Raw genomic sequence first — 24,193 nt, 5'->3', positions numbered from 1 at the left:
AACGCATCACTGACTGAACAGGAAACCATGGAGGTGTAGCCTGAAAAAAATGTGTCCTTTTCCTGTTCCCTGTCCCTTGGCAGGTTGGCATTTTAGGTGTGCTATTAAAAAGCATTGGGGAAAAACAAAACAAAAATCTGGCAGTAAATAGTGATGTGTGCACGCAGAAATTATTTTTATAATAAAACAGAACAAAGTTTCTAATTATGGTTGTATTATCTTTGTGCATAGACATGTTCTCAGAACAATCAGTATGTCAGATTCTATTGATGCATAGTTTTGATTACAAGACACTGGCATTAATTGAAAAAGCTTCTTTGTAGGTACTGAACAAAAGTGAACAAACAAAACAAAAATCAATCAAACCAAGGCAGAAATGAAAGACATGAAAAAATAATCACAAAGAATGAATATTTCATAACAGCACAAACAAGAAAGCTGCACAATTTTCAAAGAAAATATAAAAACAAAATAAAGCTGCTAGACTAGGTCATTGAGAAAGAGAACTGGAAAAAGAAGTGCTACTACCCTGTTAAATAATTATCATCACAATGTAAGATAAATATAGTGGCTGACTCTCAAATGTAGGCATACAGGAAAAAATTAAAATAACTCACTGTTGGGAGTATAATGTGCGACCAGTGTCAGGAGACCATGTTGCTCAATAGAACTGGTCTACGGTAAATAGTGGCTTGAGGAAGTAACATGGGGCAGAAGACGGCAGAAGTCAGCTGGCCAGGCTGAGCCTGCTCGAATCAGTGGGAGAGCGGCGAGGTATGCCGCTGCAGCGCTGTCTCTTACGCCGCGGCTCGCTGTGTCTGCCAGGAGAAAGTGCCGTGGGATGACAGTGTGACGTCAGTGAGGGGCTGGAGGGCTGCTGTCCAATGGCTGGCTACGCGTTTCGAGGCTAATGCCTCTTTCTCAAGCCGTACAAGGAATTCAAGAATGAGCGGGAAATAAGAAGGGATATTTAAATATCCCTTCTTATTTCCCGCTCGTTCTGGATTAGGGCAGGGGTAGTAGCGCTTCTTTTTCCAGTTCTCTTTCTCTTGCACACGGGGTTCCTCACCCTGTCCACGGAGGCTGCACACCCGCCCCCCCTCCCCTTCTCCAAGCTAGTCTTTTAATATATTCCCAATTTCCACCAGAGTAGAGCGCTTACTAATTTTTGTTAGACTAGGTCATTCAACTCTTTGTTCAGCCCGTTACTGCTTTGTACCCAATATACATTCAAATGTGTTACTGCACTCCCATTCTGATTCTTATTAGAACAACAACGGACTGGGTAACTGCCTAAAGTGTATGTTTATGTAAAAGGTGGTCATTTCTGCTACTGGCAAATTTGCTTTTAGAATTGTGCTTTTCCGCCACTAACAGGTACATAAGTACATATATTTGGTACTTCGAAAAAGTCTACATCAGTTAAATTGTATGCCTGGCCTAAATTTAAAATAAACACAAAAATAAAAACAAACATTCAGTTCCTGCAATACACAGACTTCCCTAGGTTTTACCTTTCTAAAAGCACTGCAACCACAGAAAAATACCCATCGATCTGCCAGAATCCAACGTGCTCTTATCTTCCTGTTTAATTTGACAACACGTCCTCTACTGCACTAAAATGCCAACAATTGTCCGTCCTGCCCAGGTCTTTGTTGGATAACAGAAAACCAACCCCATCCCTCATTTCCATAACATAACTGAGATGTGATCTGTACTCCAGCAAGGCTGATAACACTGCTTGGACACACTGGATTTCTGGCGAGGTCGGCATTCCTCTGTACATGAGGTGTTTTAAAATGTGTAGAGATGTACTGAATATGATTTTGCCCAAGCATATACTTTAAAGTAGTATTAAGATCTCTATACGTTTATCAATAATAAATCCAGATCAAATATGTATACATTGCCCAGCAAAGTGTTTCTTTGAGACCCCGCTCACACTGAGCGATTTGTACCGTGATTTCCGCTCAAAATTGCTCAGTGTAGCTCGTCCAAAGCATTTCAATGTATTCCCATCTCACAACTCAATGTCATCTGTAGCTTGCAGCTCAAGCTTGCCGCTCGAACATGACCTATTTTTCCAGTTGTGATGTGCGGGGTCCCTTGTGTGTCCCTGTGCCTTTAAGGGGATTGGGTTACCTCCTGGCAAACCAGCACCCAATTTTATCTTTTGCTACATGTGCTCCAAGATGGAGACTCTCATAGGTTAGAGTTAGGACTGCACTACATAAAAAGGTGCCTTGGCGAGGCAGCGTAGCTTTCACATATTCTGCAGTAGACGTGTATCTAAAACCTGTTTTTAACCTTAGCAGTGAGACAAGTCTTTTTACATGCTGGCTGGTGAGTTTGCTGGGAAACCTTTTGCTGTTGTATTGTTTGAAGTCCTGCCCCTTGCTTTAAAGCTGGTGATAAGCTGATGAGTGCGTTTGCCAATTGTTTTGCTTGACTGTCTAGTACAAGATCACAAGAGACAGCTCAGTCTTCCAGCAGCTGCCCATCTACTACCCTGTTTCCCCGAAAATAAGACCTAACCCGGAAATAAGACCTAGTTGTGACCATTCCCAGGGCTGGTGGTGGCATAAGGGGGAACTTGAAGAGCCGCGGGAGAGAATCAGCGGTGCCAACGAAGCCAGCGTTAGAGGAAACGAGGTGGCATCAGAGGAAGCAGAACCGCATAAGCCGATGCCTCCTCTTTAGCGCCGGCTCCTGCCACAGGCGGAGTGATACCAAATACACTCCGACTGTGAGAAATCGATAGTTATAGCGCGCTTCGCTCATTCTGGCCAGCGAATTCTGGTTAGCAAATTGCTCTTGGAATGGTACGACACCGCTGATTGCCCTGATCACCATATTTTTGTACATTAATAGGTGTGGATTGTTGTACATTAAAAAAATAAGACCTACCCCGAAAATAAGACCTAGTGGGTTTTTTTGAGCCAAAAAAAAAAATAAGACAGTGTCTTATTTGCGGGGAAACGCGGTAGCTTGGACAAAAGGAGGCGAGAGGAGCAAAGAGCAGGGGATTGGCTTGCCTTGATGTGCCTGTGTGTTTGTGGGGAGACTCACAGCTTAACAGCACACACAAGGGTGGCTCCATAGGATGCTGTAAAGGAAAGGAGCAAACCTAAAACAGAATATCAGGGCCAACGCTCAGGAGACCAGCAGTCTCTTGAAGAAACTAAAACTTTTAAACGTCAAGGAGCAGCATCCATTGTAAGTAATTTAATCAACATTTAAAATGACTAACATTAATAATTGACTTTAATATCACTTTAAATTGTTTGACTGCATATTCATACAACCATGGACAGCTACTCTGCACAGGTCATGTCAGGTATGTATGGTCAGGAGCGTTAGTGGTCAAAATGGTATGACAAAGCTAATATCATCCACCCTAGCAATGTAGAATACCCTTTTACCATAAAAGCTAATGAAAGTCAAATAAAATACTAAATGAATACACCCCATCAACACTAACCAGCTGCTGCATGCAGGCAACAGATGAATAATGCTGTAATATAATCTTTCGGCATAAGGCCATGTATGGGAAATGGAGGATTCTGGCTGTAATTAACCTAGATAGGTCATGCTTCCTACAGGAGAAGAGCAGTAATAATGCTCATGTTGCAAAGCATACATATGATGCTGTAACTGTGAATATACCATTACTACCACCAGAGGGCAGATAACTACAATGAACGCACACACATCTACACCTCGAATGGAGGAATAAAGCAAATAAAAGGTTAATGATAGATTTATTCCACAACAAAAAGCCACTGTGATGCAGAGCATTGAGTGTTCTTTGTAACCTTTATCAATGCAAGAAACAATTATAACCATTGCAAAAAGTAATATATGTCTATAATTTGGAGAATGTAAAATACGCTGTAAATTCACATACTGACTATTTGATTTGTTCAGGAGTTTTAATACAAAACAAGCTTGCAAACAAATTTAGATCTTGCTCATCTGTCAGGCAGTCATTCTAAATACGGTTATGACAGAGAACAGATTTCTTGTGCGTAATAAGACCAAAAAGTGCCTGAGGGCGACACAGTCCTAGGAAACACAGAGGAGAAACAACATACATAGACAGCAGAGATAAATACATAATGAAACCTACCTTTGTCCATTCCATAGCCCTTCCATCATGAGCGAGGATAAAGTCAATCATCCGCGTTATCACAGCTTTATATTATTTCATAAGATTTAGATGGCTACTGGTATCACCAAGGCATAACCTTTAACAGTTACACACTTAATAGCTACGGAGCAGTGTAGGAAAGTAGGCAATGGCACTCTGATTATTTAAAGATATCTTACCAAACATAAAGCCGACTTAGGAGGAGGGGTTGGTAAGGTGGGGGCTTCACAGACCATCTGATAACCAGATGTCAATCTTATGTCCATTAGTAATATGATACTGGATGACGGAATCTTACACAAAATATATGGAGGTTAATGGAGACATTTTATTCTTACATTACAACAATGGCCAGATACTCTTACAACCATTAAAGTATATGGTGTTAAAGAAAACACAAATCTGCAGTGCGATTATGTCATGCATTAATGTGCATTGCACAAAGGCAACCCATTCAATTCAATAAGCTGCCCATGGCACCAAAAAAGTGCATGGATTTTTTTTTTGTAAAGCAGCACACCACAAAGTGCAGCAGTGTGTTACCCTCAGTTACAACGCATGTCTGCTGGCAAGGTGCGCTGAGGTGTCATTAAGAATGAAAGGCACCACAGCACACCAACAGTGTGAACCTAGCCTCAGCGATGCATTACATCCAGAATAGTTAGGAAGTTAAAGATGGACTATTTATATTGGTGGTGGTCAACTTGCATGACACAGGGGCCTCAAGTGTGGCCCCTGACATTACTTAAGAGCCACACATATTCAGTGAATGGAATATAAAAAGCTATTAGAGACTGCAGAGATATAAACAAAAGTTCAAAAACTGAGAAGACGCTATAGCTGTTTGAGACTGGGGACATGTTACTGTCCATTTAAAAAGAATAATTCCACGTGTGCCCTCTACAACATCATCCCCTCAGAACTATTCTATTTCTGTATCACCAACATAGAAATTCCTCTCACTCTCGTCCTAGTGGCCACAAAAGACGAATGGGAGTTATTCTCCCCAATGGCATAGGTTGACAGAGGTTGTAAACATTTCCCTCTCTATTCAAAGCCAAAAAAAAGTTTTCTGGACCTCCACCTAAAAATACATTTTAAAAAACGAATGATATGTGTAGTTTACAGTTATGCACAGTTATGCATCTGGAAGAAGGCACATTTACTCATTACAGATGCAGGCTCTTCTTCCTTCCTCATATCAATACAAGTCTACTAGCCAGGACCTGTTTGATTAAGGGCCAGTTCACACCAAGCACTGCATTGAATGCACAGCGGCTTGTGTGCATTGCCCAACACAGTGTCGATGTGGCGATCCCAGTGACATTTCATCCAGTTCTATGGGCACAGCGTGGTGTGAGAAAGTTTTTTTGCGCCGTATCATGCCACAAAAAATTACAGCATCTGCGCAAACCACCGTGTTCCCATTAAAACACGGTGGTGTGAACCGAGCCCTTCCATGAAAAGGTGAATTGCCCTTTCTTGCATTGAGGCTGTGCTGAAAACAACGGTCGGCGCAGCCCCAACACTTATGGTGCGACTCGACCCTGAAAGCGAGAAACACTCAAAGTGCCCGGAATGCAGGTTTTTAGTTGTTGGTGTTCTGAGGCAAGGAGAAATGTACTTTTTACCTCAAAACAGCATTCTGATTTGGATATTCTGACACTTGCCCTGTTGATTAACGTAAAGCGCTTTTTAAAATTCTGATAATAGGTCCGCTGTAAGTGAATCTAAATAAGCCATCTAATTATTATGGAAACTTGTTTCCCTGCAACAGCACATTATAATTAAAGGCAATTATGAGAGTCTACAGAACCTAGTCTATGCTCATGGCACAAAATAAGAAGCTCATGAAAAAGACCATTACATGCAATGATTATACTATTAAGTACTAACACTTTGTGCAGGGCACTTCAATCCCAAGAATTTGAGTCTCCCTAAAGCCACATGAAAACAAAATGTTCAACAAAATGGCCAGACATCCGCACAGAACCCAGCAAAAATGAAAGACATTCACTGTGCTTGGTGCTCTGCAGCTACAAAGACTTGTATTAACATCTGCAAATATTTTATGCTCTTTCATTTTTATGATACAGAGAGTCAAAACGTAACTATAAAATAAAAATTCAGAGTTAGGACTTACCGGTAACTCTATTTCCATTAGTCTTCCAGGACAGCATCACGAGATGGAATCTCCTCCCCCACACACAGGAAACAAGTCACTTAATCTGTTTAAAAGACCCTCCTCTCCTCCACTCCCTCAGTCATCACGAGAACCGAAGGCAAGCTGGAAAAAGACAAGGCACATACAGGCAATACCACCACATCACATTAATACTACAAAGCATCAATGGGCGGGCAGTTGCTGTCCTGGAAGACTAATGGAAATAGAGTTACCGGTAAGTCCTAACTCTGAATTTCCCATAACGTCTTCCAGGACAGCATCACGAGAGGATAACCAAGAACTTACCAATTAGGGCGGGACCACAGCTTGTAGTACCTTCCTGCCAAATGCCTGATCCCCTGCGGTATTGAGATCTTATGACGTCACCCGCACCGGAAGTGACGTACGCGGCCACCCGGCCTGGCCGTGGAACACGTCCCGAGGCCCTGAGAACCGGACAGACCACTCTGAACGGCGGTCCACCGTTTCCCCTGACCAGCCAAGGGGGATTCGTCCTCCCGGTACCGGCCCGCACTGGGCACTGAAGGGGGAAAGGAAGCCAGCCTCATCTCCTGCAGCGCTAGGAGAATCCCTGGGGCTCACACAAGGTAGGCAAACCTACCCCTCTGCCTTACACAGGCAGGCCATACATAGAAGGAAGACTTCCCGGGCAGCATCACCACATGGAAGCCCCTCTCAGCGTTCTGTGACGCGCTCCCCAGCTTGACTGAGGAAACACAAAAGACTGAGGGAGTGGAGGAGAGGAGGGTCTTTTAAACAGATTAAGTGACGTGTTTCCTGTGTGTGGGGGAGGAGATTCCATCTTGTGATGCTGTCCTGGAAGACGTTATGGGAAAGATCTGTTATAGCTATTAGCAACAAGGGGCCAGCTTGCCTAACACTATTTTTTGTGTTTTTAGAAGATACGAGCAGCGTATGCCCTGGCCGAAGCTGACTGAGCCAGGAGTAGGATGTGGCACTGATAGTTTTGCGCAGGCTGGGGCTCAGCTCATCCTTACTAGAGAAGCTCGGCTCTCCAGCTGCTGTGGTACTACAAGTTGCAGAGGCATGATGAAATATGTACCTTCACCACAGCTGGAGAGCCAAGGTTGCCTACTCCTTTGTTAGGGCCTCCAGCATGCCAAACCATGATCAGCACATTAGAGACATGATAGAATCTAATTCCAAATCTTCAAAAGACAAGCAATCACAATCTCCCTTCGAGTTACCAAAAACTATGTAATAAAAGGACAATCCTAAACAATCCATTTAGTTTTTGTATCAAATCAAGCAGGTTCTTGACTAAATAACCATTGGTGGATCTAAATGAGATTGTTCAATCAGATTGTATAGTGTATGGTCAGCTTTAGATCTAACACTGCATATATACAGCTACAAACCTGTAGGCACCAAAGTGCCTAGGCACACTCACATATCAGGAAGAGCACGGATATGGTTCAGCAGGAATTCCAGACAAAAAGATAAACCTTTTTGGGTACTGCTTAGGCACCATCAACATATTCCCAATAACATATCTTGACTGTACTTAACCACTTCAAGACCAGATGTTTAGACCCCCTTCCTGGCCAGGCCATTTTTCAGTATTCAACGCTGCGGTACTTTGACATTTATTCCGTCATGCAACGCTGTACTGAAATTCATTTTATACCATTTTTTGGGACAGATGGAACTTTCTTTTGGTGGTATTTAATCACCACTGGGGGTTTTATTTTTTACTATATTAAGGAAAAATTATTCAATTTTTTTTTCATTATATTAGGAAACAATGATTATTACCCGTATTTTTGGTAAAATATAAATGACGGGGTCACATCGGGTAAATAGACACCAAACATGTCAAGCTTTAAAATTGAGCGCACCCGCGAAATCGCAAAAAAAACTACCATAGACGACGATTTAAAAGATTTTACTGCTCATCAGTTTAGTGTTATTAGTGATTGATGGCCCTAGAATTACTGCTCTCACTGCGACGATATGTAACATGTGCGGCGTAATGGGCACAATCGTCGTTTTCGCATGCATGCGCACCCGACGCCTGTTTGCATGCGTGTATGTATGGGGGGGGGGACTTTTAAAAAAATTGTTTGTTTTTTTATTCTTTTTTTATGTGTAACTTTACATTTTTTGGGGGGAAACTAATTTTTTTTTTTCCTATTGTTTTTTTTTTCACTTAACATTATTGCTATCACATAGGGAGCTAAGAAAACTCCCCTATGTAATAGCAAAAGATGTGACAGGTCCTCTTTATGGAGGCATCAGGGGTCTCCAAGACCCCTAATGTCACCTAGGACCCCCCTGAAGAAGCTGATGAAGCAGAGATCTGCTTCATCAGCTTCTCTCCAGCATCTGAAGCTGGAGAGTGACACAAGAATGCGGAAGCCATGTAATATAAATCACTTCCGCATTCTGACAGCGGAGAGGGGACCGGATGGAAGTCATGTGCTGATCTCCCTCTGATCCCCTGTGACAGAGGCACTATGCTCGTCCCAGGCTCGCACCGGGCACAGCAGAGCCCAGGACCAGCATGACAGGGGAGCCGCGGAGGGGACCTCATACAAGTGATCCGCCTCTATAACCGGCGGATCGCTTGTATGTATCGCTGTTTTTAAATATCGGACATTTCCCGCTCGCGAGCCCAGCGGCGTGCGAGGGGGCGTGGCTGAGCGGGTGTCTAAAAGACGCCTGCTCAGATCTAGAGAGCTCCTGGCCGGCCGTTTTTTTACAACGGCCGGCCGGGAAGTGGTTGAAGTGACATTAAAGTCAATTTTTTTTTGCTAGCAGTAGATCTATGCAAAAAAAACTTAGGCTTTAACTATCCTTTAAGTTTAAAGTGACATTAAAAAGGTCAATTTTTTTTCCCCTTGCCCCAATGTTAATGAAAGCACTTACCTTAAATGATGTCTCTTAATCCGATCTTCTTTCCTGTTTTCATCTGCCCCTCCAGCGCTGCAGCAGGTCTCCGATCTAGCGCCGACTCCTCTGTCCTTGCTGGCACTTCCTGTACCATGGTGTCTGCATGCGGGTGCACGCTTACATACTTACCTTGCGTCTCTCCTCGTTTCCCGGCCAATGTGAACTGTGCATGCGCCTGCCCCAAGATGCTTTGCGCCCGCCCCAGGATCTTCACATTTTCGGACGGGAGCGGGCAGGGAAGACAAAAGGTGAGTATTAACCTCTGTTAAAGTGTTTTTGTTTTTACACTTTTTGCATAGATCTACTGCTTGCTAGCAGTAGGTCTTTTAAAAAAAAAAAAAATTCCATATTCCATATTACAGTTTCTTGTATCCTTCAGGTATGTGATCTCTGTGCTTGAGTTGTTGGTGTGCACACCTGGCAAGGGCCATTGTAAGGCTGTGCCACCTGTCGGATTTCTATTTGCTTTACTATTTATATTATAGACAATTAAAAAAACAAACAGTAGTACGAACACAGACCACCTCAATCACCAAAGTATGCAGGAACACCTGCCAGCCAGGAACTTTGGTGTGGAGGTCTCACTACAGAAATCTAAAGAGATATGAAGCTGTAATTCCTTTAGTATAAATAAAACTGTACAGAAGTCTAAATCTTTTTTTAGTTGATTTTTTTGGTTGTAAGGCATTGGCGAATCACAACATTCAACCTGAACTTAGACCGCAAAACAGTATAATATAGTACAATAACATGTAATGTAAAATAGTGTAATAATGTATGTGTGCCAAGCTAATGAAGCCAGTGGGCAACCCATCCCAGTGGTGTTCACCCATAGCAAAAATATTTTTGGGTAGACTGATCCAAAAGGCTAGTGAACAATAGTTTGTGACTCAAACAAGTTTCATTAAAAATAAATAAATGCAACTGCTAGAAGGCATGTGCAGATCACCATGAGGTACCCGAATTGTCTTTCTGTATGGGTGCCCTAAGCTACCTACTGCTTACACCAGCACCAAGAAAGTCTGCTTCTATGATTAATTATTACTAAAATGTACATTTCAGTAAGCTGAGGGCTGAAGAGAGAAGAACTCTAAGGACCATACAGCCATACCCTTTCCTCAGAAGACCCTCTGCAGGACTGTACAGGCATTTTGTTGCATACTATGTCACTGCTGCCTCCTTCAAAGCATCATCTTGTATTGCAGCGAAAGGAGGAGCCTAGAGCAATTCTAAACACAGCCCTGCATGGCATATAATCTACAAAGATCAATGGATTGTTCTTATAGCAAAATAAATCAAGCTACAAAGACTATAAAAGCATCAGTACTCGTAAATGGTAATCAAACCATAGTTATGGGTGTGGTAGGCCAATCCCTATTTAAAAAGACAAGGAAGTATTCACTGTCTTTCAGACTGTCTGTGATTGGGATTCATTTAGAAGTTTATGGAAGACTTCATCACTCACACATCTACTAGACTAGGAAAAGGTGGAATCAATCTTTAACCCCTTCATGACTGAGGCCATTTTTTGCACCCATGTTATATTCCACATTTTAGGCCTGAAAATTACTTAAAACCCCCACACATTATATATTTTCTGAATGCCAAGACCTCATACAATATAATGGTGGTAGTTGCAAATTTTTATGTTGCGCAATATTAGCGCAACTCCTTATTAAACCCCAAAATTTAGTGATAAATGTAATTAAATGCCCCAAAACACAACAAAATACCCATTTTTTAAATGAAATATAAAAGATGAGGTTACAACGAGTAAAACGATACCCAACATGCCCAGGTTACAAATTGCGTGCGTCCGTGAAACGGCAAAAAACTGCAGTACCCCAAAAAGTCCACAGAAGACACTTTAAAAGCCCCCTTCCCGGGCCCGTTGGAGGGGCAACAGAGCCCGGGAAGCACGGTGGCGGTGTCCAGCAGGGGGGGGGGCGGCCCCTTCTTCGGGACACAGAAGCGATCTGGCGACAGGTAAGTCGCCAGAATCGCTTCTGTTGTAAAGCCGACAGTCGGCTCTACAAGTTTAAACAGACTCCCGGCGGCAAAAGTCGCCGGGAGTCTGTTTAAACAGCCCCGATGCTGGCGACGTACACTGTACGTCGTCAGTCACGAAGGGGTTAAAAGCCAACACTTACCGTACCTTGCTTTAATGCTCAACTCCAGGCTCAATCAATGTAAATGTATTTCCCTGAAATATGCCGCTATCAATGCAATACTCACCTTTTCCTGTGGACACTCCACTTTGTCCTGCAGCACTGTTTTTCTATGAGTTATATGTATTCAGGAAATTTTGTTAAGGTCTGCAGGTGTTGGAAGGCTTTAAAAGCTGGAGTCAGGAAAGCACTACATTAACAAGTAACTATTAATGTGAGTTAGGTCCTGTCAAGGAGACTTAAATCATGTCAAAACTGATACCTCTCCAGCATTCCCTCACCGTTGTAAAATGTATGGGGGAGTATTTGACTATCCTCTGGTCTATTGGTCTACCACTAGGCCTAAATACTGTCAGAAGAGACGTCACCACACCCTCTGGTTTCGCACATCAGTGGACACTGGGTATTTTGGGCCAGCTGTGACAAAGAAAAGAGTGGCAGTGGATAGCAAGAAAGTTAAACTGACACTAAACTCAACAGTTAAACCGTAAAAATGGATTGAAGTACATTAACCACTTGCTGACCAGGGTGTTAAACCCCTTTCATGGCCAGGCTATTTTCCAGTATTCAGCGCTGCAATATTTTGACTGACATTTATTCTGTCATGCAATGCTGTACTAAAATGAATTTTATACCATTTTTTGGGGGACAGGTAGAGCTTTCTTTTGGTGGTATTTAATCACCACTGGGGGTTTTACTTTTTACTATACAGGTGAAACTCGAATAATTAGAATATCGTGCAAAGTTCATTTATTTCACTAATGCAACTTAAAAGGTGAAACTAATATATGAGATAGACTCATTACATGCAAAGCAAGATAGTTCAAGCCGTGATTTGTCATAATTGTGATGATTATGGCTTACAGCTCATGAAAACCCCAAGAACCCCAAATCCACAACCTCAAAAAAGTAGATTATTACATGCAATCAATAAAACAAGGATTGTACATAGAACAATATCGGACCTCTGAAAAGTACAAGCATGCATATGTACTCAGTACTTGGTTTGGGCCCCTTTTGCAGCAATTACTGCAACTACTTTTGCACGATATTCTAATTATTAGAGTTAAAAGTACCGAAAATTGAGAAAAAAAAATGGTTTTCCGTATGTTGAGTTATAAAACATTTATATTTACTAGGGATGCACCGATACTTTGAGTATCAATGCCCATTACTTGGCATTTTCATGAGAACTACCAGGGTTGTAGAGGTTGCAGCTTGGACCTAGCTCTGGTTCTCCACCACTCTGCTGAAATCATTAGTCGATATTGTTTTAGAAAAACTGTTACATGACAATAAACAAAAATGTATCAGTACTCGTACTTCTAAGTACTTGTACTTGCAAAACTGGTATTGGTGCATCTCTTTAGATACGATTATAAAGACAAATTCGTACATTAAAACAGAGATGTACAAATCCCAGGAGCTCTGTGTGCTCCTTACAAATGCAAGCTGTCTCCTAACTTTTGAATTTTTCTCTAGTCTAGTCTTGGAGCTCGAAAAGTATCTGTACTTGTACCAAGTACTGTACTTGGTATCGGTGCATCCCTAATATTTAACCACATTATTGGTAAAATATAAAAGATGGGATCACGTCAGGTAAATAGACACCAAACATGTCAAGCTTTAAAATTGTGCACACCAGTGAAATAACAAAAAAACACCATACCTAGGCGACGTTTTTAAAGCTTTTACCGCACATAAGTTTAATGTCATCAGTGATTAATGCCCCTAGAATTATCGCTCGTACTCTGATGTTCGCAGTAACATGTGTGGTGTAACCTTTGTTTTCGCATGTAGGTGCACCCAACCTTCGGTTATATATATATATTTTTTTTACACTTGACTTTATTGCCATCACATAGCGGGATAAAAATCCCCCTATGTGATATCAAATATACAACAGGTCCTCTTTATGGAGACATTAGGGGTCTCTACAACCCCTAATATCACCTAGGGCTCCCAAAGAACCTGATAAAGCAGAGCAGAACCAGATGAAGCCCGAACGCTTGTATGTCACAGCCGGGACCGGCTTGTAAAATAATTTTGCAAGATTCTGCGTCCGCCCGCACTAGAGGGTGCGTGCAAGCAAAAAAAAAAAAAAAATCACGTACGGCCACCCGTGCATTTACAACGGGCGGACGGCAAGCGGTTAAAGAGGAACTTTACCCATATCTTCAAAATGTTTTGCATACCTTATTTTTCTTTTCTTCCTTGGTCTTCTGAAAGGCCATTTTAACTAAGGGCAGTTTACTAGATCTATCTTTACTTCCTGGAACTCTGGCACATGTGACTAGGACATGTGACCATGCACATCATCTTAGGGGAGGAAAGTGCCTTTCCCTGAGATCTCATGAAATTACCAACGAGATTTTCAGGCAAAGCTCTACTGATGTACCCTTACAGGGATGCAATGCTTGGGCAAGATTAAATCATTTGTGCCAAAGTGAACCAGGGAGTGCTTCACGCTCGCTACCATGATGCAATATAATCTCATGTTTAGTTTACTAATTTGTACTGAAATTGTAGCCTATCACAGGAGCAAGCTTGAAGTGTTGATTACTTTACAACACACAGAGACCATGGGGAACAAAAGTAGCCACCCTCCAGAAGGAAGGACAGTGTCAGCATAATTTCAGGCATGATGTGCGGGTCGACAGCTGAACGATACACAAACAGGTTGCATTTTTGTTAATAGTTCATGTACTTAAATACATTTTTAGGCTTTAACTCCTGAGTTTGTCACTTTATCAGTGGGTTGCCAGAAGAGTTTATTTTCACAAGCACTGCCTGAGAGTGTCTGTTATTATGCAAGTACTTAGAAGAAAGTCACTCGCATTCTAAGGTTTTTCTGTCAGTGCTTTTTATTGACAACAGAGGTGTTGCATTATACAGCGACGTTTCGGGACCATATAGGTATAGGAAGGGACCTATACGGCATTGACAGAAAAACCTTGTTGGAGTGCGAGTGACTAAGTATTTAGTGATTTACAGAGGCATCTGTAGTCACTTCGGCACCCACCCAATATTGTGGGTTGTATCTGGCTCAGAAAGAAATAACTGGGTATGCTGCACTCATTTAAGTGGATTTATCCAACACTAAACATTTTATTTTATACACTTCAGTGTAAAAAATGTTTTTATTTATAGAATCAATGGATACTAGAATTACAAATGATGTAAAGCTGCCATTTACTCTCTTTTTTAAACTTTTGCTTATTTATTTGTGTTTGAAGAATATCATCAACAATAAAAATGGTTTTGTCTATGAAACGGTTACAGAAACACATCGTCCACATGGAAGGAGAGAGCTACAGTCATTAATTATTTAAGGTGCTTGTCTGGTATAGACTATTAGTACACAAAAAAAGCTGTCAAGCATACTTGAGAAAGTGTATTCAATTGTTTTGAAGAGCAAACAAACACTTTTAGAAATATTCCCAACACCAGATAAAATACCACAGACATATTTTGTGGCAGTTTGCCCATCATGCAGGATGATGGACCAGATCTAAGTGTACTACTTCCAATGGTTTCTCTGGTAAATAAGACTCCTAAGGAAACTGGAATATTCAGGTTTATGACTAAGCTCTTCATCTCAATCGTTTTATAAGCACACATAAATATCCCGATAATCAAATTCTTCAGTCTTGCAGTAAAACAGTTATAATTGCTGCTTTGCTAACCCTCAAATGTTTTATAACACTTGAAAAAGTACTGTGACGAACCTTTTAAAATAATGACTCACTTTAGTTATCCTACAATTTCTAAACTCAACAGCGTTTTCCATTCTGGATGGACTAGGGAAGCGTTAAAACCTGTGCTTTTGTTTTCCCTAGAACCTTGGGGAGATTTCTCTTCAAGTCATGTAGGGGAAAAAAAAAACAGCATTCGAGTGGAAATCATTCTATAGTGAAAACAAAATTAAAATAAATAAAATCACAAGAACAGTTGTGTCCGGAACAAAGGTTTCCGAAATGAATAATTTTGGAAGTTCCCCGACTTTCAGTCCCAGTGACAACAGGCTGATTGTGGACAAGTGACAGGTAGCTCACAAACCTACCGTGCCAGCCGCCAGGTCCTGACCGTGCTACCTCTCAGACTTCAGATCACAAATAGTCAGAGCCAACAGAAGTCCTAGGCTCCTCCCCAGCTCGGATGCGTTATATGACACAGCAGAGGGGAGACAATTGAGAACATCGCTCACTCTGCCCAGCGCCACTGCATCTAAGGTCTGGTAAGTACATTTTACACAGGGAGTGGGGGAATTTGTGCAGTGGCGATGTTAGCTTGGGGAGTAGATGTATGCACTATGTGTTACGGACCACTTACCTCTGCATTACATAATACTGACCTTTGCACTTTGAGTTACTCACTCCTGTCCCCTGCACTCTGCTTTACATACTACTAAGACCTCTGTTCTCTGCGGTACTTACTGGTTACCTCTAACCTCTGTTACTTACTCCTGCACCCTGCATTACATACTCCTGACCTCTGCGCTCTGTGGTACTTGATGTTACCTTTAAATTTGGTGTTACTACTGACTTCTGCCTTCTGCTTTACATACTGCTAACCTTAAAGTTACTTACTCCCGACGCCTGTGTTACTTAAATCTTATCTTGAATATTTGGAAGTTCTATATACTGTAAATTACACTTTGGACAACATATTTGGGCCTATATTTCTGCCCTTTTGCTGATCATCAACTACAACCTGAGAATATGTTTATTATTTCACAATGGACAGCACCGTATAAATCAGTGGTTCTCAACCTGCGTAACCTCAGGACCCACATTTGTCCTTGGTCATTCAGTCGTGACCCAAGCCGTACCGTACTGGAACACACGATATTGCGGTACTGCGTGTTCCGTTGCGGGCGATCGAACTGTGGGTGGGAGGTGAGTTTGGGGTGCCATTCAAATGAATAGCAATGCAATACACTTCCCACACCAGAATTTGCGGTAGGTGCGATTTTGCATAGTACAGTGCGTTTAACGCACTGTACTATTGTGAACGGGCCCTCAAAAACACTGACAGACACACAACCACTCAGATATTCTCACACAAACATACACTCTCCAAAAAAACTAAATGTTTGAATCTTTTTTTAAGATCCACTCAGTCTCCCGCCCCTTACAAGAACTAGAGTGGATCCCCAGCCTGGGGTCCAGTGTGGGCTGCTGTGCTGCGATGGCGCTCCATCCATATGTGCAATGCTTGTACAGCTTCCTTGTGTGCCCTGTAGAGGTGACTGGAGCCAGAATGTGACATCACTGTGGTCCAGGCACCTCCACAGGACACGTGAGGGAGCTGTAAGCAATGCATGTATGGATGAAGCTCCCTCGCGGCCATAGCCCCATCCCATCCCACCTGAAGCTGACACTCGGCACCGGGCAGCATATTTTCAATGGCTGCTTGGCGTGAGAACTGACAGTACTGCGCTAGGGGGAGGCTGAGGAGCCTCTCACCTAGAAAAGTGGAAGGCATCCGGTGACCCACTGAACACGGGGCCACGACCCACCAGTTGAGAACCAAGGATATAAATGACCTGTTTTCCCCATGCCTAGACCTGGTAACCAACTTGTCTAGGCATCGGGGCAAACATAGCCATTTAATTTTTACTACATCATATAAGATAAATTCAGATAAAATCCCTTTTATTCTAAGGGAATTAAATTTTTTTTTACCATGCAGAATACCGTAATTACTACTGTATATATTGCATTGCTATATGTTTTTAACATCTATTTTGAATGTTATTATGTTGTAATATGTTGTCGTAATAATGCAGTTTGTTTACTGTTAGACAAATATTTTCCTTTTGATAGATATAAGTTGAATAAATGACAAAAGTGGCTGGAGGAAATAACAAATCCCTTAGAAGAGAAGACAGTTCACATACGGTGCATTCATACCCCCTTCACTTTTTTCACAGACATTTCTAAAATTCTGTTTCCACTTTGTCATTATGGGGTATTGAGGGCAGATGAGAAAAAAAATAAAATATATATATATATATATTTTTTTTCAAGAGGTATTTATATAGCGCCAACAATTTTCACAGCGCTTCACATACCGTACCTTCACATTCTTGTAGCTCAGCTAGCTTCACTGTAGATTTAACAAAAATGCACACAGTAGGGGGAATTTATTAAACCTGGAGCAGACAGAATGTGCTCATAACAACCAATCAGCTTCACTCTTTAATTTATTCAGTTGGGCTTTGAAAATAAAAGATAGAAGCTGATTGGTTGCCATGCACAGCTGCTCCAGATTTTGCCTGTTTTAGTTTTGATAAATCCCCCACATTGTATTCTGTTATTTGTTCTTTTAGAATGAAATAAAAATGTTCAGACTTTGTGTATAAAGCCTATTTAATCATTTATATTACCATATTTCTACTAAACTAGTTCAAATAATCATAGTAAAGAAGGGATTACTAGATGCATTTATATATTTTGTCTAACAATAACCTCAAGTAAACACCTTCTGTTCTTTTCAGATACAAACAATAAGAATTATTCTGACCTAATTAAAGAAAATTGATTCCTTCCACTACTTATAGGAGACTTCATAGTACCAATGATGCAGATTTTCTTCCATTGGTCAACTTTCAAAGGATCATAAGAGTTTAATCTTGCACTGATCTCTGTATTGAGAATGGCACCAGTGCTACATTTCTTCTAACGGTAATACAGAAAAAAGGATTCGTGAGTTTTAGCAAGTCTTCCTCTGAGGTGAAGTAATAAATAATTTTGACCTTACTGCACTTCAACAGAATTATGTTGTGAAGATTAGGTAACCAAACTGATTAGATAAAATAGAAATCAGAATGCACTGTATTATACGATAGTGCTGCAATTCCCACCACAAAAAATGCCAAATACCAGTAAACCTGGGCAACAGACACCTCAATATACAGAAAACGTTAATATTGGAATATTAGTAGGAAAAACTCTTAAAAACATACCATGCTGTTCATTTCTGATGACTCGTAGCTCTCGCACCGATGGACATTTCCAATGGGCTCCATTCCTTCTTCATCCCACATATAAGTTCCGCCAGAGCTGTCAGATGGAGAAAGCTCCAATGAGGATGGGTCTCTATATTCCATGTCTGGAGATATGCCGTTCTCCACATAAGAATGGCTTTTGGTATCTGCTTCATTTTTTGCTGAAATAAAGATACAATATGAATAACAAATGCATGTAAATCTATATAGTGATACATTATAGAAGTATATTCACATATCTATATAGATCTCTCTCATATTATATATCTGTAGATATATCTATAGATAGCGAGGGAAAGATCTATAGATATATCAATCTATCTCCCCCTGTGTGGTCTAGTTTTTAATAGTACCTGTTCCAATGTATGTTATGGTCCTTGACAGGGGCGGACCTACCCCCGCCCGAGCCTGGGTGGGCCCAGTATCCGATCTAACGCAGCCCCAGGGCAGAGATGGGGGGCCCCGGATACAAGCGGGCTCCCCCATCTCTGCGCTGGGAGTGTCAGATGATCGGATTGGTATCCGGCGCCACCATCCCCCCCATCAGAGCGCCGGGAGTATTGGATGATCCCAGCTTCCAAATTTGAACCGCTCTAACGGAAAAGAAGCCCCTACTCCCCTGTGGTTAAATCTTTTCTCCACCATTTTAGGTAATGGCCTCTAATCATTTTTAGGGAGTTTACAATAAATAGTGTATTGCTGATGATGCCATCACCACTGAACATTGTGTACATCAAAATTATGTCCCCTCTTAATCGCCTCAACATGAACAAGTTTAAATATAGCAACCTTCTCTTATAACTTTGATCCTTCAGCCCCTTAATTAGTTTTGTTGCCCTTCTCTGGACTCTCTCCAGCTTAAGGACATCCTTTCAGTGGATTGGTGACCAAAATTGAACCGCATACTCAAAATGAGGCCGAACCAGTGATCTCTAAAGTGGCAAAATTATTGCTTCGTCTCTATAGTACATTCCCTTTTTAATACAGGACCATACTCTGCTAGCTTTGTTTGCCGCAGCCTGGCATTGTATGCTATTGTTTAATCTGTAGAGGACTATGACCCCCAAATATTTTTCTATTTCTGACTTCCCTAGTGGAGCACCCATTATTATGTATTCTGCTGGCCAAAATGCATTACTTTACATTTTTCTACATTAAACCTCATCTACCATGTAGTTGCCCAGTCCCCTATTTTATCCAGGTCCTCCTGTAATATTATAATGTCCAAGTCCTTGTCTATTACTCTCCAAATTTTAGTATCACCAGCAAACACAGAAACATGGCTGTTAACACCTTCCCCAATATCATTATTAAACAGGTTAAAAAGTATTGGGCCTAGCACAGAACCTTTGGGCATGCAACTCTCGATCTTACACCAATTTGAAGAAGAGCCAATTATCAATACTCTCTGGACACATTTCTGTAGCCAGTTCTCTATCCATGTACACACCATTTCATGCCAATATATTGCAGCTTTAAGCGTTTAAGCGTGTATTAAGCGTTTATGTGGTACTGTGTCAAATGCTTTGGCAAAATCCAGGTACACTACATCCACTGGCCTTCCTCCATCTAGATCTCTACTTACCTCTTCGTAGAATGTTAGTAGGTTGGTCTGACAAGAACAGTCCTTCCTAAATCCGTGCCATTGTCATGAACAAAATCCACTAAATAGTCCTTTATCATTCCCTCAAACAGTTTGCATACTATTCATGTTAAACTGACTGGTCTGTAATTCCCTGGTTGGTATTTTGAACCTTTTTTGAATATTGGTACTATTGTGGCTGGCTTTACACCAATCACTTGGTACCCTTCCAGTCAGTATGGAGACCTTGAAGATGAGGAATAATGGTCTTGCTACAACATGGCTGAGCTCTTTAAGTACCTTAGGGTGCAGGTTATCTGGTGCCAACGATTTGCATTAAGTTATTCTAGTTTTTGTTGAACCCCCGGTTACCGTCAACCACTGCAGTATATTACGCACCAAGCTACTCAAATTTTTATGTCTATTAAATCTGAATTTCTCTCAAGTCTATACGGAAAAAGGAGTTCAATACCTCAGCCTTATCATTGGTGGTTAATCTCCCATTCTCATCTTTTATTGGGCCTACCTTCTCTTTTACAGTTTATATATTGGACATATTGAAGAATGTTTTGGGGTTCTTCTTACAGTTGCCATCCTAATCCTAACTTCACTCCCCAGTGTGTCAGTAACCTGGATCAATGCAGGACAGAAGTATACAACTGCATGGTGAAGCCCAGATTAAAATAGCGGCCGTGGCCATTTCACTAACACAGTCCACTTTGGCACTCCCACATTTATATCCTGACAGGTTTTTTTTCTTTAATTTAATAAGCAGACCAGTCATGTGACCACAATCTTTCACACGACTGGTCTGTTTACTGAATGGTTTTACATGCATGCTCATGTAGGCAACCTCTGGGCTGTCGCTGAAGATGGCACAAGGTTTCCCAGGCCAGAAGCACTGGTGACCTCAGGGCCAGGAGAGGGAAAGCTAATGGAAACTTGTTCTACAAATGCTCGCTGTAAACATCTTCAGACCAGCATTTGCAACCTAAAGCCTGTGTGAACGAAGTCTAAGAAACAGAAGGATGCTTGCTTTAAGCTTTGCATACAGAACAAAGTGAAAAAAGATATGGCAACAAGCTGTCGTAATGGCTTTAAATGGTGATTTTAGCTGCAATAATCAAAAAGCAGCTGTCCCAATCTGTTCACTTCGATCACAAAGAGCAGCTGCTAGCACACATCTTTTACGAACTTACAGTTACTATCATGCAAAGTTTTGAGTCATTTATATAACGTTTCTAAAGTTTTCTTCACAGTGAAATATTTTAAACCACAGTGAGAGAAAGGTTTAGCAAAAAAGTTTGTTTGAATGCAAAGGAGCTATAGGATTTGTATTGCTTTTGGATATATGAGTGAAAGATATCACCAGAATGTAAAGAATCATCTGAATTGACCTTATTTACTCATTATATAAGCAGACTTGCTAGCTTCTGATCCTTTTATATTCACTTCAAGTCTACCTGACATTGTCTGTGGATCTAAAAACAAAAGGCCATCTGTACAGTCTAATAAAAAGAAAACCCTTAATACTCCAGATAGCACATGGAGTGCAAAGTATCAACAGCTCACGCTCAACTTTCCTTTATTCCACGGTTACTTTTGTCACTTTGTTCACCTTCCAGGAGCAATAAAATTAACGATTTCCCAGTATGAAGAACATACAACTCAATCCATGTTACAGCGCCAGGCCAATCACCAAATTCCAGGACCATCACATGGGGAAAGTCAATATCCCCACGTGAGCCATGACTCAATATCCCCACGTGAGCCATGACTCAAATATAGGGGGTTTCCCCTGCTCTCAGCAGATGAATGTAGCAACAGGGGAACAAAAGGAAAGGTATGCGATACTGGGGAAGGGATTAAAGTCAATATGATGCTTGGACTGCACTGGCAAAGCACAGGTTCACTTTAAGTCACACATCACTAAAATGTTAATTTTTAACTTAACTTGTCTCTGTGTCGAAAACGAAACTCATTAAACGGCTGTGCATGTAAGAAGGGTGTAAATATTTACTTCTCCTGCTGAACGCTCCTCTGTTAACGAGAAATCATCCCCAAAGTCTGCTGAGAAACAGACTCTTCCAGGAGTGTCGATCTCCACTGTCCCTGCAGCACCAAGTGGCTCTTGCTACTGACCTTCATGATACAACAGGACACTCCAGGAAGTGTCATTTTCCCAGCGGACTTCAATAGATGACTCCTTAAATCAACAGTGGCTTTCAGCAAAATGAAAGCAGGAGAGGTAAGCATTTACACTTTTTTTTTTCTTTTTACAGGCACTGCTGTTTGCCCAATGTATTTTTATGGCAGGGCCACTTAAGTAGAAGGTTTCCATATGTTAAATGCAATACCATTTACCTGATAGATTCATCTCAATCCAGTCATCTGAATTATTGCTGTTGCGTTTATTCCTAGCGTGAAGATCACCCAGTGAATATAATGGCTCTTCTGGTAAGGTTTTGTCCAATTTTTCATCACTGAGTGTTTTATTCCCATCTTCCAAATCTATAAGATGATTGAAAAAACAATTGCATTTTCAGGATTATATCAGTGACTACACTAGAGCACAAGGAATTAACAATGAATAGGATTGTAAAAAGGAGAACTTTTGGGGAGTAAAATAAACTCTTCCCAATAGTTTTGAGTAGGGATGCACCAATACCACTTTTTTAAGACCGAGTACCGATACTTTTGATCAAGTACTTGCATATACCAATTACCGATACTTTTTCTTAAAGGGACAGGTCACATTTTTTTCTAAAGCAATACAAACTAATGCTTTACAGTGACATTAAACCCTCAGATTTTTTAACATAAAACAATACTGTAATGTGTGCCTTACTGTAATCCATGGTAGCTTCCCTTCTCTTTGATGCTCTTCCTTTTAAATCTGTATCTGTTCTCATGCTTGGAGAGAACTTCCCTTTTCAGCAGACTGTCTGTGTATACGTTTCTATAGGCTGTAACCTGAGCCAGCACTACAGGAAGAGGCCCTGAGCTGAAAAGGGAAGTTCTCTCCAAGCATGAGAAAAGATACAGATTTAAAAAGGAAGAGCATCAAAGAGAAGGGAAACTACCATGGATTACAGTAATGCACACATTACAGTATTGTTTTATGTTAAAAAATCTGAGGGTTTAATGTCACTTTAAGGTCACTTTCTTAAAGTGACATTAAAAGGCAAAAAAATGTTCCCTCCCCCCCCATGTAAATGTTAGCACTTACCTTAAATGATGTCTCTTTTTCCGATCTTCCTCTTCTTTCCCCATGTTTTCATCTGTCCCTCCAGCGGTGTGACATCACTCCGATCCAGCGCTGACTGCTCTGTCTCTCCAATCCAGCGGTGTCTGCAGGCGGGTGCACGCATCTATAGACTTACCTTGCGTCTCTGCTAGTCTCCCGGCCGAGAATCGGAACTACGCATGCGCCCGCCCCAAGATCCTTTGCAGCCGTACGAGCAGTTCCCGATTCTCGGCGCGGGAGCGAGCGGCGATAACGAGGTAAGTTTAAAATTATTTTAAACAGGTTTTTTGTTTTTTTTTTTACACTTCTTGCCTATATCTACTGCATGCTAGCAGTAGATATAAGCAAAAAAAAAAACGGAGGGCTTAGAACCCCTTTAATATTATGATTCATGAGATGACGAGGGAGCATGACGCCGGCTTCCCGGCCAATCAGAATTCCGGGTGCTGCGTCATTACACTGCACCTGGCTTCCGGATTTGCTAGCTTCCTGACCAAATCAGGAAGCCGGCCAGCGCGTCATTGCACGCTACCCGGCTTTCTGATTGGCCGGGAAGTCGGCTCCATGCTCTCTCATCACAAGTGACGAGAGAGCATGGAGCCGCTTCCTGGCCAATCAGGAAACCGGGCAGCGTGTAATGATGCGCTGCCCGGCTTCCTGATACAGGAAGTACTCGTGCTAGGTATCGGAGCATTTGGGCGAGTACGAGTACTCACCCAAATACTTGGTATCGGCACCGATACTGATACTAGTATTGGTATTGGTGCATCCCTAGTTTTGAGAATAATTCTCGAGCTATAGAGCCGGCCTGTGACAGCTGCAGTGTGACACGCTGGCTCTATAGTTTGAGAACTGAGAGATCACAAACTGCTGATCGCTCAGCTGAAAGCTTCTCTCTGCAGAGAGTGGTGACTGTCAGTCATTCCTTCCTGCTGT

At 41.6% G+C, this 24,193-nt stretch overlaps 1 protein-coding gene across 1 annotated transcript in view; it reads right to left on the bottom strand.

The window, feature by feature from the left end:
* Positions 1–24,193, bottom strand: part of CCSER2 (coiled-coil serine rich protein 2) — a 102,693-nt gene that overhangs the window by 45,627 nt on the left and 32,873 nt on the right. The window contains exon 3 of the mRNA XM_018575071.1: positions 18,387–18,589. Within this exon, the coding sequence (XP_018430573.1) occupies positions 18,387–18,589 (203 nt within the window). The remainder of the gene's footprint in view (positions 1–18,386; positions 18,590–24,193) is intronic.

Source organism: Nanorana parkeri, unplaced genomic scaffold (genome assembly GCF_000935625.1).
Source record: "Nanorana parkeri isolate BGI_ZX_2015 unplaced genomic scaffold, ASM93562v1 scaffold51, whole genome shotgun sequence".
In the NCBI taxonomy this organism is placed as follows: domain Eukaryota; kingdom Metazoa; phylum Chordata; class Amphibia; order Anura; family Dicroglossidae; genus Nanorana; species Nanorana parkeri.
This window is presented reverse-complemented; position numbering and strand designations above follow the sequence as displayed.